The 14,523-nt window shown below is 40.5% G+C and overlaps 1 protein-coding gene across 1 annotated transcript in view; it reads left to right on the top strand.

Moving 5' to 3' along the window:
* The first annotated feature begins 3,108 nt into the window (after window positions 1–3,108).
* The window catches only part of LOC308390219 (rho-related GTP-binding protein RhoN-like), a 34,939-nt gene continuing 23,524 nt past the window's right edge, over window positions 3,109–14,523 (top strand). Inside the window, exons 1-2 of the mRNA XM_080871972.1 lie at window positions 3,109–3,484; window positions 4,832–4,919. Of these exons, the coding sequence (XP_080728098.1) occupies window positions 3,380–3,484; window positions 4,832–4,919 (193 nt within the window). The 5' untranslated portion in view covers window positions 3,109–3,379. The remainder of the gene's footprint in view (window positions 3,485–4,831; window positions 4,920–14,523) is intronic.

Here is a 14,523-nt window from a genome sequence, read left to right as displayed (position 1 = left end):
CCCAAAAATTGGCAGAGATAAGTATAAAAGCGATCTTTATAATCATGTTTCTGCAATGTGTCAAATTTCAAATGTGCTAAATATTCGCTGTGGACATGATCATGGGGTGTTTTTTTCTTTTCTTCTCTCTGGAGTTTATTTTTATAGTCCATCATCAAAGTAACTTCCGGTTCACTTCTGCTTCCAGGTGGCTTACTTGACAGAGCTCAAAACGTGACCGATATGTGTCGTTGGCAAAAAGCTCAGAGACAAGAGCCAAAGAGCCGTGGAGAGCGTCAAAGCCCGGACACTGGAGCCCTGGAAAGAGAAGTGGGATTATTAAGATCACATAATAGTCAGGAGTTAATAAATGTGAATAAATTATGTTCTCAAATATAAGTCAAATGTTTTTGCAATACAAATTACTTTTAAAATGATTATTTAGCGGAATTTGAAAGCTATAGGAACCAATATGCCCCGGAAGCTGGTAACATTTGAGGTTATACATGAAAAAAAAAAAAGCCTTACTGTAGAATAAACATCATTCTAATGTATTTAAAGCCACAGCTCTCCCCTCCACACACACTTTGTGCACACTCACACACTCACACTCCTGTGGTTGGTACAGACAGGAAGTGGGGACATGGTGAGAAAGATAAGAGTTGCCTTTTAAAGGGGCAGAAAAGTCAAACCAAACACTTTGCAATATATGTCTTGATGCCTTCTCAATCATCCAGGAAAGTAAATCTCCAAAAGTTGATTCTGTTCATCTGGACGTAGCGTTTTGTGAGAGAAACGTTTCGTCACTCATCCAAGTGACTTCTTCAGTCTCAGCTGACTGTAGTTTTCCCCAATCTTAATCATTTCTTCCACAAAACGCTACGTCCAGATGAACAGAATCAACTTTTGGAGACTTTGCATTATATATCTATATAGACATAAGGTAGGGTACAGCCTTCATACCATAGACATCCAGTAAAAAAAAAAATCTGGGGCGACTGAGTCAGATTCATTTCACTCAATGGGCCACATACATCCCAGTTTGATCTCCAGTGGGTCAGACAAATAAAAGGCATCAAGTTCAGGGACATGTTCTTGTTAAAGTATTTTTGAGCAACTTCTTAAGGCAATAGATGAAAACAGATGAGATATCTTGAAGAAAGTGATTAAAATTACAACCCTTAATCTCACTGGGGATGCTGGGATTACAGTTTACAGATTAGGCATAAAACCCTCACATGTACAGTTTCTTTAACAAAACAGTGAAAGTATTTTATCTCAACGCCTCACTATTTACACTCCTGTGCACAAGGTTAATACTGGCATCAGCAGGCTGTGTGTTATAGTGTATTTTGTGAAAAAGCAAAGTACTTAATGACTTCACTGCAGCTTTCACACTGGGTCTTTTCTAGCTGAGAACTCTGGCCTTGTACATAGCCTCACACCACACGACTGGTGCAAATACGATGTTAACTGAAAACACAAAGAACTGTGGTTGCTAACTTTGATGTGAGGGGAAGTAAGCACTCTCAGATGTTCTGTGCTTAGACTTCGGTTTTACACCCCCTCACTGCTTAAAAGCTATTGACTACTATAGTTTAACTGCCTTTTCAGCTTTGCTGAAGCTAAAGTAATCAGTCTCTTCTCCATCTTCCAGCTGCTCCCTTGTCACAGCAGATTATTTGCATCCATCTCATCCTATCTGGAGCATCCTCCTCTGTCACACCAATCCTCTGCATGACCTCTTTCACTAGATCCATGAATCTTCTCTGAGGTCTTTCTCTTTTCCTCCTGCCTGGGATCTCCATGGTCAACATGCTTTGTAAAGTATATCCACCATGTCTCCTCTGCACATGTCCAAACCATCTCAGTTAACAGTTCACTGTTCTGTAGTGAATCCAAAACCCATCATGAGTACCTGCATAAAACAAGTCAGATCCCCATAACAACTTAATGTTTTCATCTTGATGCATGCTCAATCATCCAGGTAAGTTAATGTTTTCTTGCTTTCCCCTGTCGTTCACCTATTGATCATGTTTACATGTCCATTTGATCATTTTTGTGAAGACAGACAAGTTAAAAGAAGAGCTGATGCATATCTTTTTCCTCAAAATCAAATATTAGGATGTTTCCTTGGCAGAGGACGCCCGCTTTAAGTGTCTTTTTACTCTCTTCACATTGTCTTTGCACAAAATAAACTTGTATCTGCTGAGACTATCAAACATACTGTTAATAAATTCAGAACATATGGTTTCCTTTTACATGTCACATTAAACTCTTGACGAGGCAACATTTTTAGTTTTCCAAGGACAATTTGACAGTTTACTTTCTTTCTGATGTTTTAGCAAAAGCAGACAAGCGCACAATGGCTGTGGGATTTAGTAAAATACTGGAAAACAAGCTATTTTTTCTCTTTCTCTTCTCTCTTTTTTGACCAGAAGATGGAGCTAACAGGCTGCAAATGTTCTTTAGAAGTTCTAATGCGCTGAGGCAGATCACACAGATCTTATCCCTGGTAACAAAGTTCAGAATGAAGCTGGCATCTTGTGTTTATATACAAAAGAGCAGATTAGTGATGTGGGGGTGTCACACCAGAATCCTTCTATCAGCAGCAGTGTTAAAAACCTGACTGTCACTAAACTGTGAAGACTTGCAAAGTAAATCTGTAATCATAAAGATAATGATTTTGCTACCATGGAGTATATTCTGTATATTTGTCCTGATTCTGCTCTGTGACTTTATATCAGTAACTCAAAGTGACAGTTCATAAATCTATACAAAGTAGACGTGATTAATCTGGCTTTTTTCATTCAGCAGATATTCAGTTGTTTTGAACAGAGATATATAAACCCACCTGGGTGGATATACGACGCGGGGGGTGGCGCGGTGTCAAGCTGGGCAGAGTCTGTTATAGAAAGACGTGAACAGTTGCAAGTTTTCATTCAAAATAATAGACTGTTAGCCCGGCTGTATTAGCGCAATAACAGCAGCTGCTCGCAGGGTTAAGCTGCTTTTCTAGCATGACGCGGATGGAATACACTGAGCGTTAATGTTGTTTACATGGCCAGCACCACGTAGGCTTTAAATGTGAAAAGCCAAACAGGAATCTGCATTTTAAGGACGTGACTTTGACCGAAAGCGTCAGCTGTGCGCCTCACTTGACTGGAAGAAGCAGTGGAGCGCAGCAGCGCGCAGAGCATGTAGCCGAAACTACACCAGACTGTGGAGTTGAAGTTTTCTTTTGTTTTCTTTTGTTTTTTTCTTTACCCGGAGTGTTTTATTCCATCTGTGGGAAAAAAATAAACATTTAAAGCTGCTCTTCGACATTATTATTTGCTTGGAGCTAAATGACAAGGAGGTAGCGACACAGAAGCACTCAGTGATTTAAACAGGGGAAATCATGGAGAGCAAGGGATTACTTCGCTGTAAGATTGTGGTTGTCGGGGACAGCAAGTGTGGCAAGACGGCTCTCCTTCACGTTTTTGCCAAAGACTCGTACCCAGAGGTAAGGCAGCATTTATTAGAAATAGAAATACGCACAGCAGCCCTGAATGGTGCGACGGCACAGGTGCGTAAAGTCCCCGAAACCACGCGGCAGTGTTTTCACGTAGAGTGAGATCGCTACAAGAAGGCTTTACATTGTGGATCATTGTGGGAACTGATTGATACCTAGTTAAATGTGTGGCCTGTAAACATTTATTATAATGTATTTGTGCCGCCAAAAATATCATGGAAGTTAAAACTCGAAACTGTAAATGGATGTTCTCTTTTTTCTTTTCTTTTTAAAGAAACATTATGGTGTTCTCATTGTGTATTATTTCATCACGTCAGGATTTTACCGGGGTTTGTGTTAAGCCTCATCTAAAGTGATGCAACAGCATCATGTAAATTAACAACATAATTAGAATTCAGTGGCCAGTTATCACTGAATTTTTTTTTGCCTACGTGCGCTTTTGCGCACCGTGTCCGTCTGTTGATGTGGGACTTTGCAGGTTTGACCAGAACAACAGAATAACCGCCTGGGAGCTAGATTGTGTGCTGTGAGACGCGAGATATTAAACCCGGGAGTGTGTAATGTTTTATAGTGGTGACCGAAAACCGAATAGAGGCAAAAAGTTCGCACAAGTAATACTTTGTCTCTCAGAAGTAGTACTCTGTCTTCTTTACTTGATTACATAATTTTAATTACACCAATAAGACATCTGAAGTAAGTAAATATATATATATATATATATATATATATATATATATATATATATATATATATATATATATATATATATATATATATATCTTTTTAAGAACTAGTTTATGACAAAAAACTTACAGATTGTGAATGGATAAACCCCAAAGCATACTTTTTCAGCAAAACTAGAGAGGAATGCAGACTAAACTCACTAACAACAGGAAATGTGTTTAGTGAAGAAGGAAGAACTTGTGTTCCAAAGGAGGAGAATTTTTATGTGATGCAGGAAATGCATTCTGTCAGACTCTTGAACTGTTGGGATTAATCAAACCAAAGCTTTTTGAACTAAAGTTCAGAACTTGCAAATAGGTCAAAGCAAAGCATTGGACTCATCTACTTTCCACACACACACACACACACACACACACACACACACACACACACACACACACACACACACACACACACACACACACACACACACACACCATCTCTCGCCTCTTGACATTCACAACTGCACTTACCATCCCCACAGCAGCTATTTGAATTAATTAGGAATCTGACTGTTTTGTCATGAAAATCACACCGTCTTTCTTTTTTACAGTGGGCATATCATCTCCTCCAAGCTTTGATCTAATTTTAGCCACCACACGCCTCTCGTTTCAGAATTACGTTCCCACGGTGTTTGAGAATTACACGGCTAGCTTCGAGATTGAGAAGCAGAGGATCGAGCTCAACATGTGGGACACATCAGGTGAGATTCCCAATCATCTCTTTATGTTCTCCTTTCAACTCAAGATGATCACACCAGAGTGATGAAAGGTGTGCCGCATTATCAAGCCGTGATGAGGTTACTGAGCGAGGAGCTCCAGATCGGCAGACAGCTGACTCCTTGGAGTGTTCCGCAACTTCCAGGCTGTGGGCCAAAAACATGAACAACCACAATGTGTCAGGATAATCTGTTGAGAGTACTGACTGTTGTTTTTTTTTTTTTTAAATTTCAAAATGAATTAATCTAGTCTGGGACGCAGAAACATAACTTGTGTGTATTTATATAACTTCAGTCCTACTTCAGAGCTAATCTGACACTTTCAGCAGCAGCTGAAGTGTTATGTGAGGCCTCTGAACAGCTTGTTATTCAACACATACCTACTCCGAGTAACAACCACAGCTAATCAACACATGAAAATGCAAATTAATTGCCTGCATACATGATTTTGATGAGGATTTTGGCATCTTGACTGAATTCATGCAACATGGCACCAGTTTATTTCAGATAACAAGTGTTCTCTGTCCACTTGTAGCGCTGAGAGCTTGCGAAGCTGTTGCACAAACTCTTAAATGTGTTCACTGAACATTTTTTGATTTACAAAGTCATTATATCTTTTCAAGACTTCACTTTGGAGAGATGATCAGACGGAGGGCCTCTATGGGTCTCCAGATGTGCATTAACTCTCTCCCATTTTAGCCTTTAGACCCCTTCATGTTTCATTTCTACTTACAAAACTCCCCAAAACTTGTTCTCACACAGCGTGAGAGCAGCTTTACTGCAAAGTGCTCCATTAACCTCCACCCGTGCAGACAGGGAGACCAGCTAGGCAAGCTGGAGATTAAGAGCTGCTGCAGCTGCCGAGGCTGCTTTGCGGTGGGTGAGGCCGCTTTGCGGTGTTTAAACAACACCCTGCGAAATTACCGGCTGGCTCACGCACATACCTTTCCCTCACTAAAACACTTAAACAGTAATTTACTCCGCCTCGGAAAGAAATGCAATTCACCTTTCTGTGCGAAGCAGGTGCCGTTCAGAATTGTTGTGTCACATTATTGGAATCTGAGCGGACATGACGCTCCCAGTTGTGAATGAGTTTATGAGGTGTGAGGTAAAAGAAGGGCCAGCTTCTGTCAAAAAACTCCATAAACATGTATAAGACAATAAAATCTGCTTACTTGTGCTACTGTGAAAGAAAAAGAGGAATTAGATTGTAATGTGCATCACTTTAGGAGGGTTTACAGAAGGATTTACTCAAGTCAGAGGGATTTTTCTTTATATACGGGCACCCCAAAATGTTGCATGTCTAACTGAAAGGGATTTAAAAAGCAATACTATCTGATTGTATTAGAATTTTTTATACAAAACTATATTATAACTAATAAATGGTACTAGAAGCTATAAAAAGAAGCCAATTCTGCAAGCACCAGTGGTTACAATATTAGTTTTGTGTGCTCATTAGATGCCTTGATAAGAATCAGACGAGAGAACATTTATTATACAAAGACATGGCCCCATATTGAGCAGCAGTGGTTAACGGGAGCTGATCCAACTCTGACCTTAGGTGGCTTCTTCCAGCTCTCTTTAAGTGAGGAGGAGACATGTGTGTTGCCTTGCAGCATCCCTGCCAGCTATTCTGGGTTTGTGTCAGGAGACAGGTGCATCGGCAACTACATCAGTAACACCACAATTCCCTCTGGTACCTGCTGTGTTTTACTAATAGCTGAACGGGGGGTTACAGTCACCTGGTGTGCTTACATGGAACTTTCTGTATATACACTGCTGCAATACCCTTGACTTTTAAACTTGCTCCTGCTTACTTTATGCAATCACAGATTTATGTGATTTGATAAAGAACATGCTTTATCTGATATGTGTGTTTGTGACATGTGGCATGGCAGTGTGTGCAGTTTGTTTAACCGCAGGTGAACTGACTCAATGAAATTGAAGTTCTGGATGAAACACTAAATATAAAAAAAACCCAATCCCAAGCTTCAGAGCACCAGAGGTTTCAAATATATAAGAGCAAAAACTCATCACACATTTTAAGCTATGAAGCTTGAACTCCAGTGTGGATGACAGGGGAGGAGATAAGAAGAGAAGGATCATGTTGAGTTGTTGTAGAGGCTCACAGATAGGAGAGTGTATTAGGCAAGGTGCCAGAAGCGGTCTCTGAGCTGCCCGCTTATTGTGCAGAAACAAACAGTGGATTTAATTAATCAGGCACTTGCTGTGTGACCGAACACTTGCCCCCTGTCTCTTTCATTCTTCATCTTGCCACACAACCCACCTCCTGCTTCCCTCTGCTACATCCAAACATGCTTGTAGTTTAAACTCCCTTCCTTGTAGGTTAAACTCTTTTTTTTTTCCCTGCCAATTTAAACTTTACCCTGAATTTATTGCCCACTGGCTCCTTACACTTCCTCAGTCTTTCAGTCATTGTCATGTTGCTCTGTTTCTGTCTTCAGTCATGTGGCGCTGCAGGTGAGACCAAGTTGAGATCAAGCTCAGATAAATGGCAATGGCATTCCTGTAAAAAAAGAGACCCTTTCTAAATGGTTCTGCACCATTTCTATCAAAACAAGGCTGGAGATGGTATGCCATCACAAAACTAAATCAATGAAAAAGAAGTGCATTGAGTGTATTGTAGTTAAAATACACTATACCTTCTATGTCTCCTCATCATGACACAGAGACTCATTCACTGTCCTGTAGTCCTGTTGGCTGGATTTTTGCAACTCATTATCATAAAGATGTTGAAAAAGAATCTCCAGTTAATCCAAAACGGTGCAATGAGACTTCCATTGGCCACACATTAAATAAATAACACTGACTATTTTCGTCTGGGCCTCCAAACTCCGCAGATTGAGCCCCATCATATCTTAATGATGGCATAGTATTATATTATCCCAACAGAGCACTTTGCTCGCCGACTGCAGACTTACTTGTGGTTTCTAGAATTTCTAAAAGCAGATTTCAGCTCCTGTGGAACCACCTCAAGAGACAGACACCCTATCTACGTTTAGGATCAGAATAAAACATACTCTTTGATAAGGCTTATAGCTGGGGCTTGATCAGGTGACCAGGATCCATCTATTAGTTATGCTGCTTTAGGCTCAGACTGCTGCGGGACTTCATGCAATACACTCAGCACTTCCTCTCCACTCACCTCTTGGTACTCCCCATATATCTCATTAAATTCTTGTCTTATTTCTTCCTTAGTCTGTGTTTTATCCTGTCTCCCTTTGTTCTTTCAAACTCCTCACCCCCCACCACCTCCTAAAACCAGTTGAGGCTGATGGCTGCCTCTCCCTGACTCTCATTCTGCTGGAGGACTCTTCCTGTTAAGAGGGAGTTTTTCCTTCCCACCATTCCAAAGTGATTGCTCATATGGGTGATCAATTTATTGTTTGTGCTTTATGCCTAATACTGTAGGATCTTTACCTTACATTAATGGCTTGGATTGACTGTTTTTGTGAATGTGATTTATAAATAAACCTGTTTTGAACTGGTTTGGATACTTTAGTATTTACCTAACCAATCAACAGTGACTCCCAGAGCAATGCTGTCTGGTTTATGCAACATGGGATGAATGCAAAGTTAATCACTGGTTTTAGTACAAGATGATGATAGACTGGATCTGATTTCGAATCACTGATGTGGTTGATTCATTCAGAGGTCTTGAATGAAGATATTTCCCCCCCCCCCCCAAAATCTCTAACTTTCAATGGTTTAATCAGTATTTGCATATACAGAGATCAGCCTTGAGGTTAAATAAATAACACTGACTATGTTTGTCACAATGCAATTCAAGACTGGGCCTCCAAACTCGGCATATTGATCCTCTACATAAAAAACTTAATTCACAGAGGCCCCCACACATTACAGATATTACCTAAAGGTATAAGTGTACCCCCAAAGATGGATCGGAGATGTTTTTGTTAGCAGCAGGCGTGGCTACCCAATATGAGGTAGGCATTTTTAATGCTTTGGGTGAATGGTATGGGCTTTTATTCTAATTCATCTTCATAAAAAGCCTCTGCAATGTTTAATGGACAATGAATCCCATGGAGTCATCAGATCACAATAAAAAAAAATTAAAAAAAACAACTAGAAAATAAAAGTAGTCTAAAATTGCAAGCATTATTGATTATGATGACACAGCAGTTGTGTAGCAAGAACTTGTTACTCTTCAAATAAAAAACAAATAAAAGTGCTTAAAAATCTGATCCCAGCTGACCTAATTTTGTCATAACAGTTTATATGTCTAGATTTGCCCTTCTCTGCAGTATTCTCCTCCTCTCTTTAATTTCATCAATTCTTCCTAATATCCCCTCAGGCTGCCAACCTCCCACCCGGCTCCTTCTCTGTCTCTGTCTCCAACAAGTCAAGGTCAGGAGTCCCACTGTATTGGGGCAGTGCCCTCTCAGCACTCTTGCTCTTGATTAGCTTACCTTGCGTTTTCTTTGTCTGTCTCTCTATCCATCTTTATCTCTTCCTCACTTTTCACTCACTCCTTTTCTCATTTCCCATACTTCTTTCTCCCAGATTCCGGCATATGGCTCACTGTAATCTGTCTTCATACGCAGCGACAAAAAAAAAAAAAACTGAAGCAAAGCATCCTGGAAGCAGCAACAAATCAGTCAGAATGCACAGTTAGGTCCTTAGATATTTGGACGATGGCATAATCTTTGTCACAATAAACCCAAACAGTGGGTTTCTTGATGATTTTTTTTATTTAGGGTCATTGTCAAGGCTCATAATTACAGACTAAGACAATTCTAAATATAAGGATTGTTTTTTATACCTGGATGAAAATCCTTTGCAGTCAGTGACTGTGTGAAGTCTCAAACCCTTCATTTTGCTCAATAGCCCTGTACACTACAGAATTCAACCTGCTACTACTATCAGCAGTCACATCATCAATAAGCAGTAGCTACATGGGCCCCATACATGCAACCTACATCTGCATACATTCTGCAATCCTCCACTTTAGTGTTTTTCTGAGTTCCTTCAGGCTGAGCTTTGTTTGTTTTTTAAAGAAAAGTAGCAGATTGTTGATTTGACCACTCCTGATATTTTTGCTGTTTCTCTGACAGGTTTTATACTGTGTACATATATACAGTATTTTTTAGCCTGAAACCATGAAACTTGTAGCTGCTTTGGAATACAAATGTCCTACTGTAAAACCCAGACAAAGGTTTTTACAGGGATGAGGAAGTAAAAGAGCAAGAAAACAAAAAACCAAAAAATCCTGTAGAGCCAAGGATGGCTTGCCAACAATGAGCTCAGGAATGTCTTCAGTTTGGATGTTGGATACTGTTGTGAATTCCGGCAACAACTTGCACTGCACTGGTGCTAGGCTTGGTTCTGCCTTTCAGACAGGGAATGATCTCAAATGTGCTTATGGAACATTGTATTCATTTACAATAAGAGTCAAACCTCTCACAGCATGTGCACATTTGCACTTACTGCAAATGTGCAGACTTGGCAGCTGTCTGCAACTGAAACAAAGAAGGCTGAAGTGACATGGTATGGATTTTTTGCGAGATGGTGGAAGAAGATTGTCATGGAAAAATGGGCAAAGGTGAAGCAGAGGCAAATTGGAGCTGCGAAATAAATAGTGCTCGACTGAGTGAGATAACGACCCCTCCTATTAACGAAGTCTGTTATGAACAACAGCTTAATTATATTGGATGCATTGGAAGATGTGAACTGCTTAAACAAAATCAAACTAGCATCACAAGCGGCGTGGAAGATGTTTGAAAGTCTGCTGTGTGTAGACGTCCAACAGATCAATCAGATTTTGCACTGCTGTTGAACACAATGTCCACACAGAAGTATCCCATAAGTGACTGAAATCATGGAAAATCAGTGATGATGGTCTCCTCGATTTGCATTGGACCTTGTATTGAAAATTCCAGTGAACAGCGTACAAAAGCAAAAATAACCATAGATATTTTATTTGCTTAATATGCCATGGAATAACAAGGGAGCAGGTCTCACCTGACCATGAAACTGCTTGTCAGTTCATTACCTTTGAGCCTCTGAACATAAAAATGGCTGTAATCCCTAAACAGATATCACAATATTTTTTTTAAACAGCTTGAACTGAAGCTAAAAGTCTGTACTTCAGTCGTGACTGATTGCTTTGAAACCCACTGTAATGGTGCGCAGAGGCAAAATGACAAAAAGTGCATCATTGCCTAAAATAATTGTGGACCTAACCGTATGTGGGAGCTAATTAAATGTTTTCCACTGGCTCCCAGTGTGATTTTATTTTGCTGCACTGATTGTCCTGTGTGGCTTTGTTCAAGTCAAACATTTTTCTAACTTGAGCCGAAAGGAATTCAGATTTCACGAGCATCTGTTTTACTCAGTTATCAACCGATCTTTGAGTGCGAGGCTTAAAAAGGTCATAAATCAGATTAATACATAGACTCCAGGGATGGCATTTACATTCTTAGCTAATTGTATGGTATTAATTATGAATATGCCCTAAAATGACTTTTCCCTGGATACTTAGGTACAAATAAATCATGGTTTTATTATATTAAACTTCACATTAAATAGAACTTTGTCCTGGTTCACCTTCTAACATTATTATTTCTTAACTATTGTATTTGGGAAAGTATATTACAAAAAGCTAACATAACTACATATATATATAATATGTAATATAATATATTATATTACATATTATATAAAAAAAAAAAAACACCCAGCACGCCCCTGCGGGCGGTTTATCCTTCAAGCTCGGGTCCTCTACCAGAGGCCTGGGAGCTTGAGGGTCCTGCGCAGTATCTTAGCTGTATATATATATACAGCTATATAGCTATAAAAAAAACACCCAGCACGCCCCTGCGGGCGGTTTATCCTTCAAGCTCGGGTCCTCTACCAGAGGCCTGGGAGCTTGAGGGTCCTGCGCAGTATCTTAGCTGTTCCCAGGACTGCGCTCTTCTGGACAGAGATCTCCGATATATATATATATATATATATATATATATATATATATATATATATATACATACATACATACAGTGGGGCAAAAAAGTATTTAGTCAGCCACCGATTGTGCAAGTTCCCCCACCTAAAATGATGACAGAGGTCAGTAATTTGCACCAGAGGTACACTTCAACTGTGAGAGACAGAATGTGAAAAAAAATTCCATGAATCCACATGGTAGGATTTGTAAAGAATTTATTCGTAAATCAGGGTGGAAAATAAGTATTTGGTCAATAACAAAAATACAACTCAATACTTTGTAACATAACCTTTGTTGGCAATAACAGAGGTCAAACGTTTACTATAGGTCTTTACCAGGTTTGCACACACAGTAGCTGGTATTTTGGCCCATTCCTCCATGCAGATCTTCTCGAGAGCAGTGATGTTTTGGGGCTGTCGCCGAGCAACACGGACTTTCAACTCCCGCCACAGATTTTCTATGGGGTTGAGGTCTGGAGACTGGCTAGGCCACTCCAGGACTTTCAAATGCTTCTTACGGAGCCACTCCTTTGTTGCCCGGGCGGTGTGTTTTGGATCATTGTCATGTTGGAAGACCCAGCCTCGTTTCATCTTCAAAGTTCTCACTGATGGAAGGAGGTTTTGGCTCAAAATCTCACGATACATGGCCCCATTCATTCTGTCCTTAACACGGATCAGTCGTCCTGTCCCCTTGGCAGAAAAACAGCCCCATAGCATGATGTTTCCACCCCCATGCTTCACAGTAGGTATGGTGTTCTTGGGATGCAACTCAGTATTCTTCTTCCTCCAAACACGACGAGTTGAGTTTATACCAAAAAGTTCTACTTTGGTTTCGTCTGACCACATGACATTCTCCCAATCCTCTGCTGTATCATCCATGTGCTCTCTGGCAAACTTCAGACGGGCCTGGACATGCACTGGCTTCAGCAGCAGAACACGTCTGGCACTGCGGGATTTGATTCCCTGCCGTTGTAGTGTGTTACTGATGGTGACCTTTGTTACTTTGGTCCCAGCTCTCTGCAGGTCATTCACCAGGTCCCCCCGTGTGGTTCTGGGATCTTTGCTCACCGTTCTCATGATCATTTTGACCCCATGGGATGAGATCTTGCGTGGAGCCCCAGATCGAGGGAGATTATCAGTGGTCTTGTATGTCTTCCATTTTCTGATGATTGCTCCCACAGTTGATTTTTTCACACCAAGCTGCTTGCCTATTGTAGATTCACTCTTCCCAGTCTGGTGCAGGTCTACAATACTTTTCCTGGTGTCCTTCGAAAGCTCTTTGGTCTTGGCCATGGCGGAGTTTGGAGTCTGACTGTTTGAGGCTGTGGACAGGTGTCTTTTATACAGATGATGAGTTCAAACAGGTGCCATTCATACAGGTAACAGAAAAGCTTCTTACAGAAGACGTTACAGGTCTGTGAGAGCCAGAGATTTTCCTTGTTTGAGGTGACCAAATACTTATTTTCCACCCTGATTTACGAATAAATTCTTTACAAATCCTACTATGTGAAATCATGGATTTTTTTTTTCACATTCTGTCTCTCACAGTTGAAGTGTACCTCTGGTGCAAATTACTGACCTCTGTCATCATTTTAGGTGGGGGAACTTGCACAATCGGTGGCTGACTAAATACTTTTTTGCCCCACTGTATATATATATAATATATATTATATAATATATATATATATAATATAATATATATATATAATATATATATATTATATAATATATATTAACTATATAGTAGCTGAATTCTGACCTTATTCCCCCACTGGGGCTAGATGACACTGAAATGACTCAACTCTGCATGATGCACCTGCCACAACAACAAAGGTGTTCAGATCACCTGGGTTTTACAGGTGACTGTGTGAACATGTGAGGTATGAGTTAATAAAACAACCGGCTCAACCTGCATTATCACACCTATAGCAAGTGAACAGTGAAGGAATGCACTGTTCTGAATTCTACTTCAAGTTAGCTTCCTGCTCACTGGAACTTTCCTAACTTCCTCGAGCCGACAGGGACATGCCGCGACATGTTAAAACACACACAGATACTTAAACACACAAGCAGTGAAAATACTGTTTGCCCCGTTGAATCCAACCTTCCAATCTATCCCAGGTCAGCAGAGTCTGTGGCAGAGATTTCCTCAACAATCCATCATTCATTTATGAGCTCTTTTTTATGACCCCAATTACATGTTGGCTCCTTGAAAGCAGCACCCAGATGTGCTTTAAGCGAGCGTCTGGGCAAACGAGTGGCACTGGCTCCATGACAGGACGGAGCGGAGAAAATGGTCTGGTGTGTCGAAGCGTTTCAGAGGCTTTTTGGATAGAAGTGTGGATAGCAGGGAACTGGGTTTGTAGTCCAAGTTCTGTTGTTTTTTTCTTTCCTACTGAACATGTGCAGGGGTGTGTGTGAGTAAGGGTATGAGTAAGTGCTGAAAGAGATTACACAAGTGGGAAAATATATAAATAGGGACCGTGAAGGGATGGAGGAATGTAGAGTCCTGGTGGAGTGCTAAGTGCTTGGAGTCGTGGATGGGAGACGGTATATGCTGAGTGTCAGTAGGGTTTCATGGTGCGAGCTTGTGCTCCAGCCAGCCGGG

Source organism: Rhamphochromis sp. 'chilingali', assembly GCF_963969265.1.
Source record: "Rhamphochromis sp. 'chilingali' genome assembly, chromosome: 22".
Classification (NCBI taxonomy): Eukaryota; Metazoa; Chordata; class Actinopteri; order Cichliformes; family Cichlidae; genus Rhamphochromis; species Rhamphochromis sp. 'chilingali'.
Note: the sequence above shows the minus strand (reverse complement) of the source record. Positions and strands in the feature narration are given on the sequence as shown.